The 23,624-nt window shown below is 36.1% G+C and overlaps 1 protein-coding gene across 2 annotated transcripts; it reads left to right on the top strand.

Annotated features, from left to right (window-relative positions):
* Nucleotides 1-16,078: 16,078 nt before the first annotated feature.
* On the top strand, nt 16,079-18,392 carry LOC145047098 (heterogeneous nuclear ribonucleoprotein 1-like). Of its 2 annotated transcripts, none has more exons than XM_078995342.1 (6): nt 16,079-16,095; nt 16,265-16,482; nt 16,563-16,648; nt 16,813-17,037; nt 17,132-17,973; nt 18,086-18,392. In XM_078995342.1, the coding sequence occupies exons 4-6, from the start codon at nt 16,816-16,818 to the stop codon at nt 18,090-18,092; spliced, it is 1,071 nt and encodes a 356-aa protein (XP_078851468.1). In that variant the 5' UTR covers nt 16,079-16,095; nt 16,265-16,482; nt 16,563-16,648; nt 16,813-16,815; the 3' UTR covers nt 18,093-18,392. The 2 variants fall into 2 exon arrangements, with proteins under 2 accessions (XP_078851468.1, XP_078851469.1); XM_078995343.1 differs by lacking the exon at nt 16,079-16,095 and adding an exon at nt 16,146-16,162.
* The last annotated feature ends 5,232 nt before the right edge of the window (nt 18,393-23,624 follow it).

Here is a 23,624-nt window from a genome sequence, read left to right as displayed (position 1 = left end):
TTCGATCCGATCGAGGAGGAGAGTACCTAAGTCTTGAATTCCACGACTATCTCAAAGAATGCAGAATAGTTTCGCAATTGACGCCACCTAGGACATCGCAGTTGAATGGTGTGGCAGAAAGGCGTAATCGAACCTTGTTAGACATGGTTCGTCCTATGATGAGTCGTGCTTCACTATCTATCTCATTCTGGGGGTATGCCTTAGAGACTACCGCCCATATCCTTAACCGAGTCCCTACGAAGAAGGTTGCCAAAACACCTCACGAGATGTGGATAGGGAAAGCTCCCTCGTTAGCACATATCAAGGTTTGGGGTTGCGAGGCTTTCGTAAAATGAGATACTCATGACAAGCTCGAACCTCGTAGTGAGTGATGTATTTTCATCGGCTACCCGCAGAAATCCTTTGGATATCTCTTATATAGACCGAGTGACAATGTTGTCTTCGTTGCGAGGAGAGGGGTTTTCCGAGAGCGAGAACTCATAAGCCAAGGAGACAGTGGGAGGCAAATCGAGCTTGAAGAGATTCAAGAATCAATTGATGAAGGAACCTTAACCGCTGGCGATCAACCCGAGGAGGAAACTCCGGTTGAACTTATTGACCAGTCCTTACCTCTTAGACGTTCTAAAAGAGTTAGAGTTTAACCCCAGTTTTATGGTTTTCATATTACTACCAAAGGTGACACGTATATTAGTGATGGTACACTAATAAATCTAGATGAACCTAATAGCTTTAAGGAAGCCATGGCAGGCCTAGAGTTTGCAAAATGGAAAGAGGCAATGGACAGCGAGATCCAATCCATGTATGACAACCAAGTTTGGAATTTGGTTGATAATGTGCCCGGATGTAAGACCGTTGGGTGCAAATGGATCTTCAAGAAGAAGACCGACGTGGATGGAAATGTACACACATATAAGGTGCGATTGGTTGCGAAGGGCTTACTCAAACTCCCAGAGTTGACTATGATGAGACCTTCTCACCAGTTGCGAAGATAAAGTCTATTAGAGTGATGATAGCTATTGCCGCATTTCATGATTATGCGATTTGGCAAATGGATGTCAAGACCGCTTTCCTTGACGGGAAGTTGGCTGAGGATGTTTACATGGCTCAGCCAAAGGGTTTTGTTGATCTGAAGCATCCAAATAGAGTGTGTAAGCTTGAGAAGTCCATTTATGGATTTAAGCAAGCATCTCGCAGATGGAATATTTGCTTCGATGAGAAAGTCGAAGAGTTTGGATTTGTACGAAGCGAAGATGAATCATGTGTATATGTCAAAGCTAGTGGGAGTATAGTTAGCTTCCTCGTTCTGTATGTCGATGATATACTACTCACAGGAAACGACATCCCGAAACTGCAGGAGGTTAAGTCCTGGCTTGGGAAGTGCTTCGCTATGAAGGACGTCGGAGAGGCTTCCTATATTTTGGGAATAAGGATAGTGAGAGAAAGAAGTAAGAGACTAATAGGACTTAGTCAGAACACTTACTTAGATAAAGTACTAAAACGTTTTAGTATGGAAAATTCGAAGAAGGGAGAATTACCGATACAAAGTAATGCCAAGTTGAGTAAGACTCAAAGTCCGAGTACTGAAGCCGAGATAACGGAGATGAGCCGAGTACCTTAAGCTTCCGCAGTTGGCTCAATCATGTATGCTATGACTTGTACTCGCCCTGATGTAGCCTTTGCTTTGAGCATGGTTAGTAGATATCAAGGGAACCCTGGCAGAGCCCATTGGATTGCGGTCAAGAATATCCTTAAGTACCTTCGGAGGACCAAGGAATGGTTTTTAGTCCTCGGGGGAGTGATGACTTAAAGGTGCGAGGGTATAGTGACGCCAGTTTTCAAACCGACAGGGACAACTTTCGTTCGCAGTCGGGCTGGGTGTTTACCCTTAATGGAGCAGTAGTAACTTGGAAGAGTTCCAAGCAGGAAACAGTAGCTGATTCAACGTGCGAATCAGAGTACATTGCAGCGAGCGAAGCGTCGAAGGAGGCAATATGGTTGAAGAACTTCATTGGTGATCTTGGAGTTGTGCCAGCCATAAAGGAGCCTATGGAAATTTTCTGTGATAATGAAGGAGCGGTTGCCTTGACCAAGGAACCGAGGGATCATGGTAGATCTCGTCATATCGACAGAAAATATCATTTCATTAGACATCGAGTAGAAGAAGGACACCTCGTGGTGAGGAGGATATCATCAGAAGATAACCCAACAGATCCGCTTACGAAGGGACTGAGTAAGGTTAAGCATTTGCAGCATGCTAGGAGTATTGGGCTGAGAGATAATATTAGATTAGATTAGATAATTTTAGAAACTTATAATAGATAAATGTAATATAACATTTGATGAATAAATAAAGGAGTATTATTTATAAGTAAAGTTACTGTCTTATGTTAAATGTTTAACTATTGTTTCACTTTGCATGTTTTGACTTCCAGAATAATTGAGTTTATTTAGAATAATCGAATTATTCAAACAATACACAATCGTTCATAAGTTGGAAGTAGGTATGAATGAAGATTGTCATGAATTGGTGTGTAGATTTTCTAAATGGTATTAGACATAGCAAAAGTTTGCTGCAACGTTTATGAGTGCTTATGAACTAGTTTTGAGCATTGGAACAAACCCGCGCTTGCTGGAATCACCTTATGGAATTTGACGAAAAGGTTGATCGCAAGACGATAATATCATATGGTCTTAAAACCTAGATATATGGTTTGTTATGTGTTAATTGGTTGTACATTGATAATGCGAAACCGCATCAGTAAATTGATGTTGTAAAACGCATTGTTGTGTATAATTGATTAATAAATAAGTAAATGCATATAAATCGAAGTTTATCTATTACTTTTATCCTAAGAGGGTAAAAGCGATATCTCGGCCGCTCGATGATTTGATCTGACTTATGTGCCAAGCCCGTTCAGAACTAAATTGATGTGTTCGATTAAGTTCTATGTCGAATAAATCTGAGATCGAGAAACCAACTGCTGGACAATTGGTTCCATAGAATTGTTCGCGTGATATCTAAACAGAGGACTGTACGATCCCTTATCTAAAGGACATGATTGATAAGATCAGAGTTTGACAACGTATTTGAGAGCTACAATTGCTAATCGGATTATGCTTATATATATAGTTACTAGACTTATCCAAGTGGGAGACTGTTGGAATAGTGTCTAAGGCTGCAACTATATTTGGCAAGTATTTGACCCGGTTGTGCATGGTCCTTTTGGGTTGCCTACACCATAGCAACTTGACAGGATGATTTATAATGAGAGAAGAAATATTATTAATATATTATGAGAATAATATAAGGAATAATAATATTGTTATTTGATTAATATAAGTCATAAATTAATTAGGAATTAATTTGGTGACTTAAAGAGATTAATTGAATAAAGAGGCATAAATTGTCAATTGTATGATAGTTGTATTTTGAGTAGTGATTCCTTAGGGATAAGGGGTGGACGGATTTAGGGTTTGGAAGAGCCTAGAATTCGTCCAAGGCTTATCAATAAGGAGATTGGATTGCTTAGGGCTTAAGTTATCCAATTAGGGTTTAAGGGTGAAACCCTAGGAGGCTCACTAGTATAAATATACCCATAGGGATAAGAAAATCGGCACCCTTGGGATGGGAGAAACCCTGGCCGACTTTTCTCACCCTCCTCTCTCTCTCTCAAATCATCCTCTTGCTAAGTTGGTGTTTGTAAGCCATTAGAGGAGTGACATTTGTGACTCTAAGCTCCAAGAACAAGAAGATTCAAGCAAGTAATTCAAGGTAATCTTTCAGATCTGATTTTTTATGTTATTATGCTAGATCTATCAATCAAAGTCTTGGATATATTGCATGTTAAATTAGAGAAACATAGATCCAAGCATTAGGGTTTGTATATGCACATAGGAATGTTCTTATGGCCAAAACCCATCACTTATCTTACGAGGAAACTTGTACCTTCATTGATGATGATATTAAGATGTTGAAGTCATCAGGAACCTTTCTTGTTGGCACTATCTTTAGGGATTTTGATGTTAGTATTTAACCTGATTTTGTTTCTTATACTTGGGTTTATCTCCCCGAGTATCCCTTTACCCTAGGGCTTTCTTATCCTTTCTTTGGAATCGTTTATGAATTTTTTGAGATCACAAAGATTTCGTATATCCAACTATGCCAACGATTTGGAGGATCCTTTATTGGATTGATCACTTGAATCATTCCAAGGATCTTTTCATCGGTCTAAATGAGCTAGCCCATGTTTACGATCTTACAACTTTCGAGAATTCCCTCTTTATGTGAAGGTCAAAACCGATAAGCTTCCCCTTGTGTTGAAATCCTAGCACAATGATGGTGCTTGGAAAGGGAAGTATTTCTTTGTAAGACGCGAATCCATTCCTGATGGGAATCTCTTACCTTAATCTTGGGTTAGAAAGGGTAAGACTTCATGTTTCTATATTAAGGATCTTGATATTCACTTTTCTTACCTTTTCCGATGTTTTGCAGCTATCAAGTTCAACATCTTGGTTCCTCCCGCTGAAGGCACAAAGAACAGGATCCAAATCTTTTCCACTCTGTCCAAATCAAAGAGGTCATTCAAGCTTATCCAATCCAATCTTCAAGAGAGCTTATCTAGCACTGTCTACATGTCGAAATGTAAGGATCCTAAATTCTTATTCTCTACCGTATGAGGGGTCCTGACTTCTTATTGTTTTCTCTAAGATCCAAATGTACTTGTTCCGACGCCCATTTTACCCTTGTTGACTTGGATTCAACAATTTCCAATGGTCAGATGACGATGAAGAAAGATAAAACTTTTTCCCCATCATGAGAGCCCCCATAGATCTAACTGTGAAAACTTTGGGATCTAAGAAAATAAAGAATACATGTTCCACTAAATTGAGATTGGAGAATCTTAGGGTGGAAGATGCGCTCCATAAATTGGGTTCCTTTTCTTAGGCTGTAAGAATAAATGTCCTCCTTCCTTTTATATTTTTACTCTTCTTTACCTCTTATATCTTTCTTGTTTCAGGTTTATGACTGTGTCTCTTCTGGGTTGAGGGTTCGTGTTGAAAGAGTTGAGCAAGCCCTCACAGAACAAGATAAATTATGGATAGAAACCAACGAGGATCTCCTGAAAATGAGTGGATCTCTTAAGAAAAGAGAAGGCTGAAAATAAGAGGAACATATCGTGGAGGTTGAGAAAGTGATCATCGAGGCATAGGCCAGTGTCGTTATAGCCTTATAGGAAGCCCAAATCAAACTAGATGAAGACGTGGGTATTGTAGGATCCTAGGACCTGACTATTGGATTAGGTGTCTAAGCCCATAACTATTATTGGTATGTACTTAACCCGATAGTAGCATGGTCCATTTTGGTTGCATATCACCAGAACAATTTGATAGGATGGACTTTTGAGAAGATGTTATTTGTGATTTATTAATATGTTATAAGTTATAATATATTAATATGAAATCATATTATTTAATTAGTACTGATCAAGATTTAGTTTGGAACTAATTTAGTGGTCAAAATAGACTAATTAAATATATGGGGGTTGATTGTGTAAATCATTCATTCTTATAAAGTAGGCTTATGATCCTTAGTTCTTTATGTTGGGTTAAACCCATGTGGTGATCCATGGATACTCCATGGAGGTTAAAACCCATGGAGCCTAAGGAATGTGGAAAGTCATGCACGTTAGGGTTTGCAAGGTGTAACCCTAGTTGTGCCACACTATATAAGAAACCCTTGGTTGGTAAAATGGACACTAGTAATTCTTGGAGTTCATATGAGCCAATTTTTGTGCAAGAAAATCTCTCAAGTTATCCTTTTGTCCAAAGGTGTGTTGTGATTCCATTTAAGGCATTCATACTATTTGTGCTAAGTTCTTAAAGGCCAAATACATCAAGGATAATAAGCTACATGTCACACCCCCAAACCAGACGGCGGAAATGTTTGGGGGCTTGGGTGACTTCATCTTATAATATCATCACAGTGTATATAATTGAATCAAGACAACACCATCATCATACATATAAAAAATACAATAATCATTGTTTACATCAATTGTACTATCATAAATTACATGCCAAAATATTTAATGCATGATGATAACAAAATATGACAATTTCCACATGTTCTTGTTGACCTTTCCGCTTAACAATTCTCTGAGAATACAAGTTATTATGAAAATATAAACATAAATATGTTGGTGAGTTCAAAAACATGTTTGAATGAAAAGTTCTGTATTGTTCGTAAAACGCCAGAAAATCCGATATTTTCTATAAAATGGTTTGAAAGTGATGTGTTGAAATCAAGTATTAATGCATGTGTGTTTTCTATTTTTGGAATGTATATAAAAATGTAATCCGGAAGAATCCTGTATTTTCTGTTATAAGTAGAAGGTATTGTTTAACTGTATGTTTCCCCAAAAAATCATATATTTTCTATTTATAAAAGTGTCGTGGTCTCAAAACCCTAAGACCGAATATCAATGTATGTATATTTTTGTATCAACAAGATTTTATATGTATTCCGTAATATTATGATGGAGTTAATATCTAAGTGAATTGTTATAACCATACTTGATAAATGATGAATTCGCCTGTCATGACATTTTTAGGCGTCGACTTGTTTAAGGTAAAGTTTGTCACCCTAGACTGGCCTATTCTAACTGTAGCGAACAGCTCAGGTGTGGGGTGTCACCCCGTATAGATCTATACACAAACTCTCGCTCTCCTTCCAAGAGACTCTGGTTATAACTACATGCTACAATTGTACAATCGAGTGGTGTCAACCGACATGTCTCATTAGATCCTTAACTAAGTTTACGCAAATATTGTATTACATTGTGTATAATGTTTCCGTGTACGTTTAATGTTTGCAAAGTCCAACAAGTATGTATGTGAATGTACGAGGCCCAACAGACATGTAGAAGGATAACTAAGGCCCACTAAACATGTAAGTTATTTTCAGACCTAAAAAGCATGTAAATAGACCATTAAGGCCCAATAACATGCAATGTATAATCCATGCCCAATAAGTATGTAAATGTGCCACTAGGACCCAATAAACATGTAATATAAGTATTAGGCCCAACAAACATGTAATCGATGTATTTCGTTTGTTTATTATTACATTGTTTGTTTTAACTCTATTGTTTTCCAAAATGACATAAAAAGCCCACTTTTTGTAATGATGACATTTTTGACTCATTAAGCCGAAAATTTACAATTTAGACATATTTTGGTAAAATTGACACTTTAGGTCCCTTAATACCAAAAGTTTACATTTATGGGCTTATTTCAAATAAAATGACATTTTTAGCCCACTTTTGTTAAAAATAACATTTTCGGACCAATATCATGAAAATTGACATTTTCGGCCCAATTTAATAAAATTAGCATTTTCAGCCCTTTTTAACCGAAAAACAACATCATTGGCTCAAATTTGTTTAAAATGAAAATTTAATCCACAAAAGTCATGATTTTTCCAAATTTGGCCCATAAAACCGTGAAGGACCAAATCTTATGCCCTTTTTGTGAAAATTTACTCTTTTGGCCTTTTTAAAACTATGAATAACATAAAGACCCATTTTTATATAAAAATGACTCTTTGGTCCTTGAAAAACCGTAAGTATCATAAAAGCTTCATCTTTTTGTTTATTTGTCAAAAATGGTCCATTTACAAGATTTTGTTTAGTTTTTCAACATCCTTAACATGTTTAACAATTTCATCTTTATGGTAAGCTGCATGAAGTGTTTTAGTTCACAAATATTGTTAATATTTGATACAGTTTTCGAGAATTATGAAGTTTCTTCACATAATCACAACATATAACTTAGAAAACACACATAAACATGCACAAATACATAGATCTACCACATAAGAAACTTGTATTCTTCCCCAAAACATAGTAAAACCGAAAACAAGGGGGTATGAACTCACATTGCTTTGATGTTTTCGGTTTTTGGCGATGAGATGAGGAGAACCCAACCCTAGCAAGCTCTTGAGAAGGATTTTCGAACTTAGATGGTTCTAAGAAGCATGATTCACGAAAACATGGGTGTAAAAGGAGTGAATGAGTTTAAAGATGAAGTATATCAACTTGGGATTCTAAGATCTTACCACAAAATGAAGTTTGAAGTGATTCTCTTGGTGATCTTCCTTACCCACGATTTTTCTGAGAGGAAAAAGGATGGAAGAGTGTTGGATGATTAAGAGAATAAGGGTTGAGTTTGAAATAAGAGTGAGGTTGGAGAGTGAGAGAGTGGCCGAGAATTATCTTCGATATCAGCAAAATTAGATTGAGAGTCAGATTTCAAATTCTCAGTTCTTTTTAAATTTTTTATTTGTTCACTTTTGGTCAATGTATCATTCACAATTTCAACAAGTTCATTAGCATCAATATATTCATCTATTTTAACTATACCATAAGCAAATCGATTATCAAGTACTCTATCAAATTCTGCTATGATCTTTTCACAATCATAAGATATGCTATCAATCTTTTCTCTCTCGAAAGTTAGAAAAGGTGATAGCTTCCTATGTTGTTCTTTGCTTATACCTGATGAATGATGTAATGCAGTTAATTTTGCATAAAGACGTTTGGCTGTGTTACAATAAATTTTTCTATGAGCTAAAAGCATCCTTACATCATTTTCCAAAACATCCCTATCACAATTAATGTTTTTATCTGAAGTTCTAAGTATTCTACCTTACCTCTCTTCGCATCCAACAACTTTTGAGTCTCTAGCAATTGAGTACTAAATTTTTTTGCTTCATTACTAGCAGACATAACAATAGTATCGAAGTAAGCAACAGTATCATCAAAAGCAGTTATTTCGGAATCATATGCTTGTAAAGGAATGTTAAAAGATTGAAGAATAGAACGTACCTTGGTAGTCATTGGTGACTTATCTCCAGCTTTCGTCATGAAATATCTACCAGTTACAACATCTTCATCACTTTAATCAAACTTAGCAAACATGGCACCATGCGTTGGATTTCGCATTTCCTCAGCATCTATTCCAGATGACCAGATTTGTTAGGTACCATCATATTCATATTCACCCCTAGAAACTAAAGAGCCTTTGCACGAACTTCCTCCAAGCGTTCCACATAATACACTTAGTCTTTAATCTTATTCTTCTTTTCCTCCTTTTTACGAAGTTAGCAATCACTAGCCATATGATTTACTCCATGGCAGTAGTGACAATCAATTCCTGAATCAGCTTTCAGTTGCTTGTAATTTTTGGCCTCATTAGTCTTCATATCACTCTTCTCAAACTTTTTCTTTTCCTCATTCACAACTTTATTAACGAAACTTCCTTTGATCTCTTTTTGCATCGTCTTTGGATCGAAACAGTTTCTTGAAAAACTTTTTAACTCTATTGTTAGAGTAAAAAGCAACAACCTCATCATCCGAATTCATAATAAATCATTCTTCATCAGAATTATATTTTTCAATTAGCTCATTCTTAGCTACTTTCAAAACTAGTGCCAATGGACCTCTCAAACTTAGTTTCGACTCTTCAGCCATCTCATTTACCTCTCCTTCGTGAGTTTTCAGTAGATTGTATAAATCATTCAAGGAAAAATTATCAAAACTTTGCTAACTTTTCACAACCATGCTTAAATTTCGCCACTCCTTACGAAGTCCCATTACAAAAGTAAGATTGAACTCCATTGATGACCTTATGATATCATAACGATTACATCTGTAAATGAGTTAATTCAGACGATCATAATAACCTTCAATGGATTCACCCTCCTTTTGTCTGAATTCCTTTGTCTCAACAAGACACTGCTTCACTTAATTTATCTTTATCTTCTCGCTTCCTTGAATTTTTTATTTAAGTGTGTTCCAAATCTCTTTTGCAGATTTACAACCACGAACGTAGTTGTAAACTACTAGAGGTAATGCTCCACGTAGTTCCCTCATGCACCGTTTCTCATTTTTCTTTAGTCTAGAAGATTGATCAACAGCTTGAGTAGAAACAGAAGAACCAATGTTTTGAACATTCGAAGGTGGAAGAACATTTCTATAAATACAGTTCCAAAATCCCGCATCTAATCCATTCAAGTAATCCTCCATATGATCAGCCCATTAATCATAGTATTCAGGAATGCGCATATGGATCTTAGTTGAAGATCCTAGCATATGAGAAAAAGAAGTCATCATATTCATGTTAAAATTCACCATGAAAGTACGGATGATATTTTCAGAAAAACTTGATGAATTTCACAATTTAGTGAACAAATAAATCAGAAATTTCAAGATGATTACATGACAAATCAATTCAATTGCATAATCTAATCACAACTGAAGATCAGAATGATTTTCAGAACTAAAAGCGTGAAAAGTTTTGAATAAAAAACGTGACTAAAAAACTTTTGATTCAAGATGAAAATCATATCATTGCAGTATGATTCCCACTCTGATAACAAATGCAGAAGTGATTAATCGAGTATTGAAATCGAATGAAAAGTAAACAAGTATTCATAATTCAAGATCTCAATAAAATATGGTTTCAGCTCATATTACTTTCAATGAACAAAAAGTATTACAGATAGAGAACTTGGAAAACTGCTATCTAAACTCTAAGTTCAACTCCTATTTATAGGAGGACTGAAAGTACAAAAATACTAATGACTAAACTTTCGACTTCAAAACAATTGTGCCTTAGTAAATACATAACGAAACTAACTCTACACAAATTTCGACATATTACAATATTTTCGACCATACAGATTCTCATTTCCTTTATATTACACATTAGCTTATCCTTCTCATCCTGTGGAATGTTAGTGTGTTTAATAATGAGTGCATTATATTCAACCAGAGTTTTGATTTCTTTTCTGTTTCCCTAAAACGTGTACGTTTTATTCATCATTGCATGCCATGTGCTGAATCATGTTCTTCAATTCCAAGTACGTCGTCTTCAAAGTGAAGAGCCCAGACCTCATAATCTTCTGGAAAAAGGATAGGAATCCTTGTTGTTGATCCGATGATGCCTGAGAGATCGAATGAGATAGAGTGAGGATCATCATTAGGCATATCAAAGAGAATTCAATGAAACTAAATATAGAATCAGATGTGTAAACTTGAATTGAGTTCAAGGGAAAACTAGAGATCTAGATCTGGGATCTACAATCGATTGAGACTCAACATGTAAAGTTAAAGAGATACAAAATACATTATGTAGTTGTAACGCCCTATTTATTTAAATAAATTAATAAATGTAAGTCCCAGACTAATTGGTGAAGAATTTTGATAGTTGGGGGTTGTTAGTAAGTTACAGAGTTATTTTGGGAAGAATTGTAGAAGTAGGGGTATGTTGGTAATTATTGGGTTAAAATTGAGAAGATTTTATGGGCCGAGGAGCTAAAGTGTAAGTTTTGGACTTGATTTGAAGAGAATATCAGAGGACAGGGTTAAAAAGGTAATTGCTGGGTTGCTTTGCAAATGATTCTCAAGTGAAGGGCTATATGGTATGTTTTAGACCTAAAGTGAAAGGAAATTATGTAGTTAGGGGCTAAAAGGTAAGATTTGGGTTTAAATTGAAAAAGAAATATAGTAGGGAGGGACCGCTATTGGTAAAATAGTCCAAAGTTTAATGAAAACACGGGTGAACCCATCACCCTTATGTGCAACCTCCATATTTAACCCATGACATGTGAAACTCTAACCCTAAGGATTCATTCAGGCGCCACCACCTTGTGACCCCTCTTAGCCGCCACCTCCTTTCCGCTCACGTCTTCGATGCGGACCAAGTCGCCATCTGCTGCCGGTGACACCGTGAGCGACAAGGACCAAGCGAGACCGAACTTGGAGCTGTACATGGCGAAGTGTGGGATGCTAACGAACGGAATATCACCGGAGAAACAAGCTGGGGAGGAGTCTCGAGCGTTGAAGAACGAAGCCGCCGTGCTTCGCCATCTGTTAAGGCGTTAGTGCCACTCTGAGTCCGATAGTCGTCCTTCCTTCTTCTTCTACTATTCAGCCGCCACCTTAGAAGCCTTCATGTCGCGCCGTTACTGTTATATTATTGATGTCGTTACCAGATGGGTAACAAAACTTTGAAGAAGTCGCCACCACCTCTGCCCTTTTCTCTCCGTGATGATGGCTGTTGAGGTTGCCATTAACCAAGACCGAGCAGGGACCATCGTCGGTCGTTTCTGTTGCTACAGTTCGCCAGTTGAGACCGCTAACCCTAGCCGCTACCCTCATTGATGGACTGTTGAAGAAGAGAGGTTGTTGCCGCCGTCAACTTTTCCATCAAGAACGATGATGGGCTGCCGGTGGATGTCTATTTTTGTGTGGATGTGTTATGTGGGTAATTTATTTGGCCGGAAAAGGTAGATGCCGCCTTGTGCCACCGTCGGCCACCATGGTGTGGTTGTGTGTGTGTGTGTGTTAGTTAGTGTGTGGTTATGTTTTGATCAAACATTGTAATTGTAATTAATTTGGATAATAATAAAAATAATAGAAACCACCACCGTGAGCTGCCATCGACCACCACTACCCGAGGTGGTAGTAGGTGGTGCCCCGCTAGAAAACCCTAATGGGCTTAGAGATTGGTTTTGGGCCATGTTTGGGTGGAAAACCCTAATTATGAGTATTGGGCCTTAGACTAATTGGGCCACTTGTGGGCCATTGGGATTGGATTGTGAATTAAGCCCAAACTATTACAGGATATTTATCTAGTAGAGTAAAGGACTTAATAGACTAAGTCCTTAATGGACTAATTGAGAAAATCCTAATATTTGAGAAATTATCAGCACACACACGAGAATTATTTAATAAGTGAATATTAAATAATAATCATTGGCAGAAATTAATCTAAGCAATAATGGACTTAATGGATTAAGTCCTTAATGGATTAAGTCCTTAATGGATTAAGTCCTTAATGGATTAAGTCCCTAGAGTGTTAAGTCCTCAATGGGTTAAGTAAGAAACACTTAACCTTAGTTATCATTTTATGTGAAACCCTAATTTTACTTGGGCTTTGTGTTGGGCCATCCAAGAACAAGCAAATGGAGTAGAATAATTTATTGGGCTTTATGGTAAGGTCCATATGAAGATTGGGCCCAATTTGGAAAATTGGGCCATAGTTGGGGCCTAGATGGTTGTATGATGTTGGGCCCCTAGAATGAGATATGTTGAACTGGATTGAACAATTGGGCCTTAAGGGAAGTCCATATAGAGGTTTGGGCCCAATTTGGAAAATTGGGCCATATGTTGGGCTTTGATCCCTAGTTGACTTTGGGCCTATGGATTGGGCCTTGGTCTTGGGTAAGCCAAGCTAAGGGTAATGTAGTAATTATCTAAATCATGTATTTATAGTTATGTGTTAGAACCCAATTAATAATTGGGTGTTATTTTGGTGTTGACAGTTCGGGAATCTGTCATCCAGTAGCTGGGGTTGAGTTTGCAGGACTTCAGCAGTGTGGGATTGTGTCTACAGGACTTCAGCAGTGTGAGGTGAGTTTCCTTCCAGTAGGAACGAGTCTAAGGCCACAATGTCGGCCCGTTTAATTAGCAGTAGTTCCGGACTCCAGTCCGATGCAGTAGTTCATTATGCTTGGTGTCTTTGTGATACAAATGAGTTATGTGTTCCGGACTATGGTTCGATGCAGTATGCAGTATATGTGTTTATATTATCTGCTATGATTATGTTATGCTATGTTCAGTTAGTTCCGGACTTCGATCTGATGCAGTAGTTAAGGTGCTTGATGCCTTTGTGATTCAGGCATGTTTTGTGTTATGTGTTCCGGACTCGGTTCTGATGCAATATGCACTGTATGTATTCATGCTAGTTGATATGTTTATGATATGCTATGTTCAGTCAGTTTCGGACTTCGGTCCGATGCAGGGGACAGGGTCCCAGTCAGTTTCGAACTTCGGTCCAATGCAGTTAGTTCCGGACTTCGGTCCGATGCAGGGGACAGGGTTGCAGTCAGTTTCCGGACTTCGGTCCGATGCAGTGGGCAAGGCCCAATATGTGTTTATATGTTATTGTATGGTATGTGGTAGTTTGAGGGGAGCTCACTAAGCTTCGTGCTTACAGTTTCAATTTTGGTTTCAGGTACTCAGTTTTCAAAAGAGGAACTCGGGAAGATTGCAGTGTTCAGCCTGGGATGTTTATACTCTGATATGTTTGACAGTTGTTATGATATTTTGATATACATTGTTTATGATTCTTATATGACGTTGATGAATATGGTTTTATTACTGATTTAAAACGAAATTTTCAGACTGTATTTTTGGGATGTTTCAATGTATGTATAATATAATATGATTTACTAACATCATATCTTCCATATTTGTATATATATTATTCACTAACATCGTTTTCCGATGTGGGATACCTTAACCTCCTCCAAAAGCAAGTAGCATTCATACTCAACAAATTGAGCAATGGATCGAGAGGAGCTAAAAAGAAAAGGGAGATTCATTGGTGAGAGAGGCTACAAGAAGAAACTGGATTTTGATGATCGACGCAGAGAAAAAGTTCATAGTAGTGCAATCGAGTTGAGTCATGTGTCGATACAATGTCAAGCTTGACCTTGACTTGAATAAAAAACTTGACTCAAGGTTAATCTTGTTCAAGCCTCTCAAGCTTAGTTAACTTAATCGACACTTTCAAGCTTAACTCTATCCCACTTAATAAAAGTATTAAAAAAGTAAAATGATACAAAGACAATATAAATACGATCAACCTTATGAGTTTTGACTAAATTATAATATTATATTAACATATAAATAAATAAAGAGTGAAATGTAAGTAGTAACTTTGACTAAACCTGATTAAACTCACGAGCTTCGCAAACAAGTATTGCAATAAACTAAACGTGAGTCGATAATATACCCGATTGTACATGTACGAAAGATATTACGATTAATTCAAGAAACTAGAAAAACTAGGATTTTTTGCTTAAGAAGAGGCACACCATATTTTATTAAGTACAAATGATTAAAAACAAATTTTATTTCCTGATTGACCCGACAGAAAGAAGGTCAACCATTAGACCGACTGACGCTTTGATTTTTGGATGGGTTGGAGGGAAACACGCATGTGTGGACCTTACAGGGGTATCCCCTCTCGTAAGTTTGAGGGTTGGGGGTTTCACAGCGGGACATGCCACATTAAAAGCTGCTACTTGCAAGGTCACCAAACATGGTTAACCGTGCATGGAAAATCAACACGCATTCATACCATTTGCATTTGATACATTTGGTTTCCTTGCGCCGGATGCGGTGAAGCTTCTTAGTAAACTACAACAGATCATGCATAGCCATGTTATATCCCCTAGATCTATGGATGTCGTATTCAAAAGAATTGGTTTTACCATACAAAAGGGTTTAGCGACGCAACTTGTTGCCCGTTTGCATTCTCATTCGTTGTATGAGGATAACTAAAACAATTAATATTTATTATGATATTTATGACTATGTAACCTGGCTTTGAAAAATATAAGGATCGGTCCTAATAATTTAAATATCATTTAATGTTCAAGACGACTTTTGAAAAAAAACACTTTATCATTATAAGTTTCATATCTTTAAATAAATAAATATAATATAATAATATTTTTTTTACTTTATACAACTATCCACTTTACCAAAGGGTTTATAGTTCAATGGTATCCGGTATTATCCTCCCTCCTTGAGATTGAGAGTTCAAATCTCATTGTGAACATAAGTGGATTTAAGATCCAGTTTAGAAGTATGTTATATTTTCTTTTCAAAAAAAAAAAAAAACCTGTCCACTTTACTTCTTGAACACCAATCATAACTTTATTCGTATAAATATATAATCAAATCACACCTTAGATCTTTTATAAGAAATTGTCACCAATAGAATTCAAAAGAACTCATTATTCTTGTTTAAAAAGTGGGACACCGTCATACGGTTTGAAAAGAAAAACATGGAAGTGTCAAAAAAGAAAAATAGGATATGGTGTGCGTTGGCATTGAATAAATAACATACAAAGTAATCACAACCGTTGATTTGCAACCGATCAGCTACAAAAGCAAGACATCGCCATTGTTGGGTCCATATGTTACAATACATACATGGTTACCACAAACGCTTTTCCCGGTAAGTATATAAGCCTCGAATTGGAGAACAAGCAACCCAACTATTTATCAGATCGAACTACCCAAAAGTTCTTCTCTTTTTCCTTTTCTTTCTCTTATTTATTACACACCATTTTTTATTTTTATTTTCATTTTTATCTTTTTCGACATTTTCCATTTCTAAACATTAGATTGAACGACGAAAGAAACCCGCATCAAGATTTTCCTTTTTCCTTCCTTAACTGGTAGAAACATCCAGCCTTCGAAATCAAGTTTTGAACAACCATGAAACACACTTGTATTGAGGAAGAGGACGAACACAGCCAAGGTTCTTACTGAGCCTCCTCTCAGATCTTGAGTTTTGATCTGGGTGTTTCTAGAATCCAGTGGGGCTTTGTTGAAGATTAGGGTATTCCTTAATTTCATTAACTGGTCGATTGTTTGACTCTTGATTAATTGATTTCTCTAATAACTGTTTCCCCTTCGCAGAGCGTCTAGAATTCTCGATTGTTGGATTGGTGATCCGATGCGATAATACCCAGGCTTGCTCGTCTGATTGTTAATTGAAACTAAAGGTGATCGCTTTTCATTTCGTGTTAATTTGATCTGCCATTTTCAGTTATGAACTTCGTATATGTATCCGAATTGAATTCTGATGGGTTTCTTATTCATCGTTTTCATCGCGAATTTTTAAATCATTTACAGAATTAGTGTTTGATGATTTGATTTCGGTTTACAGAAAATGCAATCCGATCTTGGCAAGCTATTCATCGGTGGGATATCATGGGATACAAATGAAGAACGTCTACATCACTATTTCAGTAGATACGGCGACGTTTTGGAATCAACGATTATGAAAGATCGAGCCACTGGTCGTGCTCGTGGATTCGGCTTTGTAGTCTTTGCCGATCCTTCTGTTGCAGAGAGAGTCACCAAAGAGAAACACAACATCGATGGCAGAATGGTAAATCTTTCGACTTTCAATCATGGCGTTCATGTTTCTCATTCCAAATAATGCACAATAATCATTTTCTGATTTTCATATAATCATATTTCAGGTTGAAGCAAAGAAGGCAGTTCCTAGAGATGACAAACTCACAATGAGTAGAAACAATAACATTGATAGCATCAAGAGTTCACCTGGACAAACAAGAAAGATATTTGTAGGAGGTTTAGCATCCACAGTAACTGAAAACGACTTCAAGATGTATTTTGATCAATTTGGAAAAGTTACAGATGCTGTGGTTATGTATGATCATAATACAAAAAGACCTAGAGGATTTGGTTTCATCACATATGACACACAAGATGCAGTCAACAATGTCTTATCAAAAACATTTCACCAACTAAACGGAAAAACGGTTGAAGTCAAACGCGCTGTTCCAAAAGAACTCTCACCGGGTCCCACTCCCAACCGAGCCATACTTAGTCCATATCCTTATGGTTTGAATCGAACTAATAGTGCTCTTAATGGACAGATTGGAGGTTACAATGTTGGGATGGATAGTAGATTCGGTTTGAATTCTGGATATGGGATTGGAATGGAGTTGAATTTTGAACCGAATACTTTAACCTATGGAAGGGGATTGAGCCCTTATTATGGAGATTCAAGTAGGTTTAGGAGTCCTGTAAGTTATGATGGTGGAAATGGGAACAACATTTCTTTCTTTAGTTCAAATCCTGGTAACTTGTGGGCTAATGGAGGAGTTGATCCTATAAGGTCTTTGGTTTCCCCTCAACATGGTGGTAATGGTGGAGGGTTTGGAAGGAACACTAGTGGGGGTGGTTATGATCCACCTTTTCCGGACTTTTATGGTGGTAGTGGTGGTGGTGGTGGTGGGTCGAGAGACCTGACATGGGGGATGGAGGGAGATGGGACTAGTTTATTTGGTGGGTTTGGGTATGCACATTTTTCTTGATCTATGTGATTTATCTTTTTCATGTTGGTTGTAGGACTGGTTGGTGGTGTAATGTGTACCTTCTACTGATTCGTTCATTTTTTTTGTTTACAGGAATTGATGGGTAGTAGGAAACGCGCGATCCGTGTATTAGATGAAATGTGAATTTTGCATACTATGAAAAAGATGGATATATCTTCCCGAGCTATAACTAGATTGCTTGGATAGTGATAGAAGGTTTATAAAAGCAAACCATTTATGTGTGAATTTTGAGTTGTTTTTTGTTTTCGAGTTATATGTAAAACTAAGTTGCGGAGTATATACTATATAGTGAGAATGTTGTTATTTTTGCAACTTTTGGTAGTCGGATTAACATAAAGAAAGACGCACAACGAATTACCGGTTGTTTTAGTTTTTATCATGTGGTGAGGAGTTTGTGACTTTGTAGTGATTTACTAGTGTGTATGAAACATTTGAAGGGTACCCATCTAGGGTGTATGGTTTAAAAAGAAAATCATTGAGATTTCATATCAATGAGATAATATTTTTGTCACAAGAATGTCGGATTCAATAGTACATTTATAACTATAGAACTTATCATCGAATTTTATGGATTTTAAATGGCTTGTGACTACAAGAATCTAATTAAGACAACATTTTTGTCGGGGTTGAGACAAGAAAATGATAAGATCAAGAATTTGTGTGATACTTCTCTTGTTTGGTATTTAATGTGTATCATTGGGATTGTTAGGTAAGGTTAGAATGTCCTTTTTGATAAGTGAACAAGAAAAATATAACTAATTCTTATGATATATGCAAATAAGTTGATAGGAAGGATTAATATTTTTTTAACATACGACTATAAGATGGGAACAACTTGAGAGGTGTTTAGTGCTCGTCATCTTCTATGCATAAGAAACTAAGGACATCTCTCATCTCGATTTGGTGGAGCCTACATACAGACGACAGAAAAAGAAAGGAGCAGGGGGTGGGTTTTGCATCAGAACTTTGGTTCTTTGCTTTTTTTGGAAGTCTTCTCAACTGCAACTATCTACAATACGAGGGGTAGAACTACAATTTTTTCCGTGTGGTGACATCTTTATCATACTTTTTTTCAAGTTATATAAGGTCATTGTATGACTAGTAGGTGTGGGTAAGATGTGTTACCACACCCAAAAAAATGTAATCTCTTATAATACAAAGTAAAGGAAATAAACATTTTATAACACTCACTGTTTTCTATGTCATCATATATATATATATATTTTTTTTCTAATTTGTTTACAACACCTACAAAAATATCACTTCACATGTTATCATTCATTATGTTACGATACAAAGTGAAAGAAATAAACAATATATTATAACAGTCACTGTTTTTCATGTCATATTTTTTTCATTCTTTTCTTTTTCTAATTTGTTTATTTTCAATTTATTTATTGTTTATTTTTCCAATTTATGTTTTTTATTCACCTTATATTATTTATATAAAAAAAGACATGCAATTTAATTAAATATTAAATTACCCATAACAGTTAAAAACTAAAAATAACATTATAAAAAAACATTGAACACAAAAAAAAAAAAACATAAGCCTACGTTAAAAACATAAAAATGATAACTAGTTATCCATATATTTTTTCTCGATCATCTCCTTCATCTTTCGGAGAACTTGCACATGTCGTGATCCCATGCTTTCTTCGTGAGTATGAAGAATTGCTAAATCCCTTATTATTTGATTTTCCTCCTCTTGCTTACGAAGGAACTCTAAGTGCCGCCGTTGCACTTCAACCTTTTTTTGTGCGATTAGATTATGTTTGTTGAACTTTTCTTTTATTTCTACGAACTCTTGTGCCCTTCTATCGACTTCGTCTATGTATCATTGAGCGTGCTTCGTTTTGTCGCGCCCGACCGGTCGCCGTAGGGGGGAGGGGGAGATCTCTTTGATATCGTTGGAGATGTCATTTGTGTCGGTGTTGAGGTCAATGTTAGTTCGTGCGTCGGAAACGTTAAACAAACCCGAACCACACAACCTCTTTGATTGTACCTCTGACGATGTTAGAGGTTTAAGTCATTTTGGATCAGCTCTCACAATCTCCCATATTTTGTCATACTAAAAAATGTAAGTCCCAAATCCGCTTGTGTATCAATCAGATTTGTTTGATGGTGCGGAATCCCAATCAAACGGATGATGCCAGATCAACATAGAAGAGAATAATAATAATAATAATAATAATATAAATCTTGTATGATTTGATTAGAATGAAGTTCCTTACACAAGATTCACACACTTACATACATACACTTATGGTCATTTCTTACTCTCTTCTGTTCATCAATCACTCCTCAACCACAGGGGCGAAGCCAGAATTTAAGGATAAAGGGGGCTTATATTATGCCTGAAAAAAAGTCTTGGATGATAATGTAAAAATTGAAAACAAAAATGATTAAGGAACCGTGTAAATAGGAGTGAAACCATTATTATGAATGAAAATAAAAGAATTATATTCAGTGTTTAAAAAACTATTAATGACACAAACTAAAATAAATGGGATAAATATGTAATTGAAATAAACAAAGTGAAGTCAATGAAATTTTTAGTTGTGGGCCTAAAAGTTATAACATTGCCCTGTTACTTTTCTTTATAATAATTGAAATTAAAAAAAGTTGAAGGGGCTCAGTATCACAATAACAAATGTGGGCTTCAAAATTAGTGATATGTTCATCATTTATTTATATTATAATTTGAAGTTTAAAGGAGATTGAGGGGGGCAAAGCATCCGACAGCTCCCTACTATCTCCGCCCATGCCTCAACCACCTAACACTTATATATATATATATATATATATATATATATATATATATATATATATACACACACACACACACACACACACTCTTGGGGAATATGAGCCATAAATGGGTTTACGACCGTAAACACCCATTGGGCTGTAAGCACTTTTCGGTCCTAGACGGAAAATTACAATTGCCAAAAAAAACAAAGTATAAACCATAATTTTAGACCCAACAATCTTCCCTTTGGTTTATAGCTTTCTTTTCTAATTGACTCAACAAGCTCCCCCTAAAATGTAGCTGACTTTTCTTGTCAATCTTTATTTGGAGCTTGTCCTTAGCTTTAATCTTCAATTTCTTCACAGCTTCAAGATGAACTTGATGAATCTTCAATGAATGACTTCATCTTGAGCAGTTGGGTTTTTCTTCAGAATTTGGCTTTGAAAGCACATTAGATGAGGAGGCTTCATGTAGAGATTCTTGAAAAATGACGCTTTTAGCTTGAGAATCTTCAAAGAGAATAATAGAGAGAACTAATCTTCTGGATACTTCAGCGGGTACAAGAATATCAGAAAATTGATTGAGGAGGCTTTAATGCAATCTGTCACATAGTCTTCAAGTTAGCTTCACCTTGCTACTGGTGTAGAAAAATTGAATGTTGAAAGAATAGTCTTCATTTCTTACTCCTTCGAATGAGAATTTTTCGATGATCACGTATGAAGCCTTGGCTCAGAAAATTTTGATTCAGTCTCCATGAGTCTAATCTACACCTGAATTCACTTTTCAAGACATTTTTTTTTGATATAAACACAAAACTAAAAACAAAGTTAGCACACAATATTTTTGGATTTTTCATATTTTCTAAAAAAAATAAAACAGAAATAAAAATATTTTTGGATTTTAGATTTTTCTGAACAAGACATAAAACAGAAATAACATAATATATATATATATATATATATATATATATATATATATATATATATATATATAGATTTTTGATTTTTTTGATTCTTAATTTTATGATTTTTGATTTTTTTGATTTTTTAATAATAATTTTTTTAGTTCTCCACATAAATTTGTGCATAAAAGAAAACTATAAACAAATTTAACCAAAAACAAAAACATAACCTAAATTTAAGACTATTTTGGGATCAAAATTATCAGACAATCCAATATCGTTTATCCGCACACATCTACATGTTTAGATCTGGTCAATCACCGGTATTGTGATCCACTTAAACACAAAGGATGTTGACAAATTGGACAGGTTATAAGTGACAAGACAGTGAGATCTATATTCTTAAATGGACATTTAGCTGACGACGACCAAGGATATTATTGTCCACTTAAATTAAGCAGCGAGATCTGTAAACAACCTATTAATTGATTGATTTTAGATGTACTAGAACATGTTTTCTGCTTCCTGATATACCCCAACAATCAAGAACTTCTGAGATGATCCTTACTTTAGGTGAGCAAACAATTATTATGGGAGAAGAAAAATTTAGAGTGCATATGCTGTACACCCAGGTCGGATCTTCCGGTCACGTAGAGGGTAAAACATATGACTGACCAGATTTAGAGGGATTGAGAAGTAGAATGGTGCATATGCTGTGTACCAGGTCGGATTATCAGTCACACAAAGGAGACAATGTGACATCCCCAAAATCACGGCCAGAAAAGACCGATTTCATTTATGCTTTTTAAAATAATTTCAGAGTAAATCCTTTTGATTTAAAAGTGTTGCGGAATTTGTTCCCAAAAAAAAACATGATAAAATAATATTTATCAAAACATTTCATCAAGAGATGCATTTTCATTATATAATCAAAACTCGGGATGTCATGTTCCGATACAGACCATAAAGAATAAACGATAATATTACAAGTCATTCAATAAATATATACATATACAAACTTGTAAACAAAACAACTCGATGATTCATCCATCTTACGCCCTTGCGCCACTTCCTGTAATACAAATAAAACTGAGTGGGTCAGGCTTGGGAGCCTGGTGAGCATACAGGGTTTTCAACGCACAATAAATAAATTATATTTAATTTCACCAACCAATCACTGTCCCGATTACCCATTCCCGTTATCCTCACTTTACGTCCCTAAAACAACATCTATCTCAAGGGACCTAATCTAGGATTTTCATCGGGACGGACATTACTGCTATGGGGTTTCCTCAATAATAGATATCCTAAAGGCAACCATGAGGGGGATAGAGTACACCGGTGAACACATCGTTCACAACACCTACAAGTTATGAACCTGCTAGCGTTCCACGAGACTGTCTAGAAGGAGTTTGTGGTCGTTATCCTTACTCCGCTGAATAACTAGGTCAACAACAACAACATCGAGGCCTCTCATCTGTTTATTACACACCAACTATCTACCCATGTTCTACCCAACATATTAGTAGATAAAAAAATATATATTTTCATACATAGTTTAAAAAAACCTGTATAGCTTTTTCATTCAATAAATATTCCACATAACAGATGAGGCACACCCACATAACACGTATTTCATAGAAAATAAATCAGATCTACGAGATAGAAGAGAATGAATATACATTCACACATATAACAACAACATTATACACATAACACATATTTCGTATAAAATACTTCATAATTATGCGTTAGAAGAAAGTAACTACAAACCCACTTGATCAGAAGATGATCGGACAACACTACGGCTTGTAGAAGTAGTAATCCTCAGCAGATCTGGAAGATCTCTACAAAAATCGAACTTCTCGCGGACAGAGCTTCGACTCGGAAATCGCACTTCTCGGGATCTTCGGGGCTTCGAAACTTGCTTCGGGGCTCGGGAATATTACCGGGGCTTC

Source organism: Lactuca saligna, chromosome 5 (genome assembly GCF_052625555.1).
Source record: "Lactuca saligna cultivar CGN05327 chromosome 5, ASM5262555v1, whole genome shotgun sequence".
NCBI lineage: Eukaryota > Viridiplantae > Streptophyta > Magnoliopsida > Asterales > Asteraceae > Lactuca > Lactuca saligna.
Note: the sequence above shows the minus strand (reverse complement) of the source record. Positions and strands in the feature narration are given on the sequence as shown.

Bases quoted from the DNA above. Each gene is read 5' to 3' on its own strand.
- LOC145047098 (XM_078995342.1), top strand. From the start codon at position 16,816: ATGCAATCCGATCTTGGCAAGCTATTCATCGGTGGGATATCATGGGAT. The intron at 17,038-17,131 runs GTAAATCTTTCG...ATCATATTTCAG, and splicing joins ACAACATCGATGGCAGAATG to GTTGAAGCAAAGAAGGCAGT.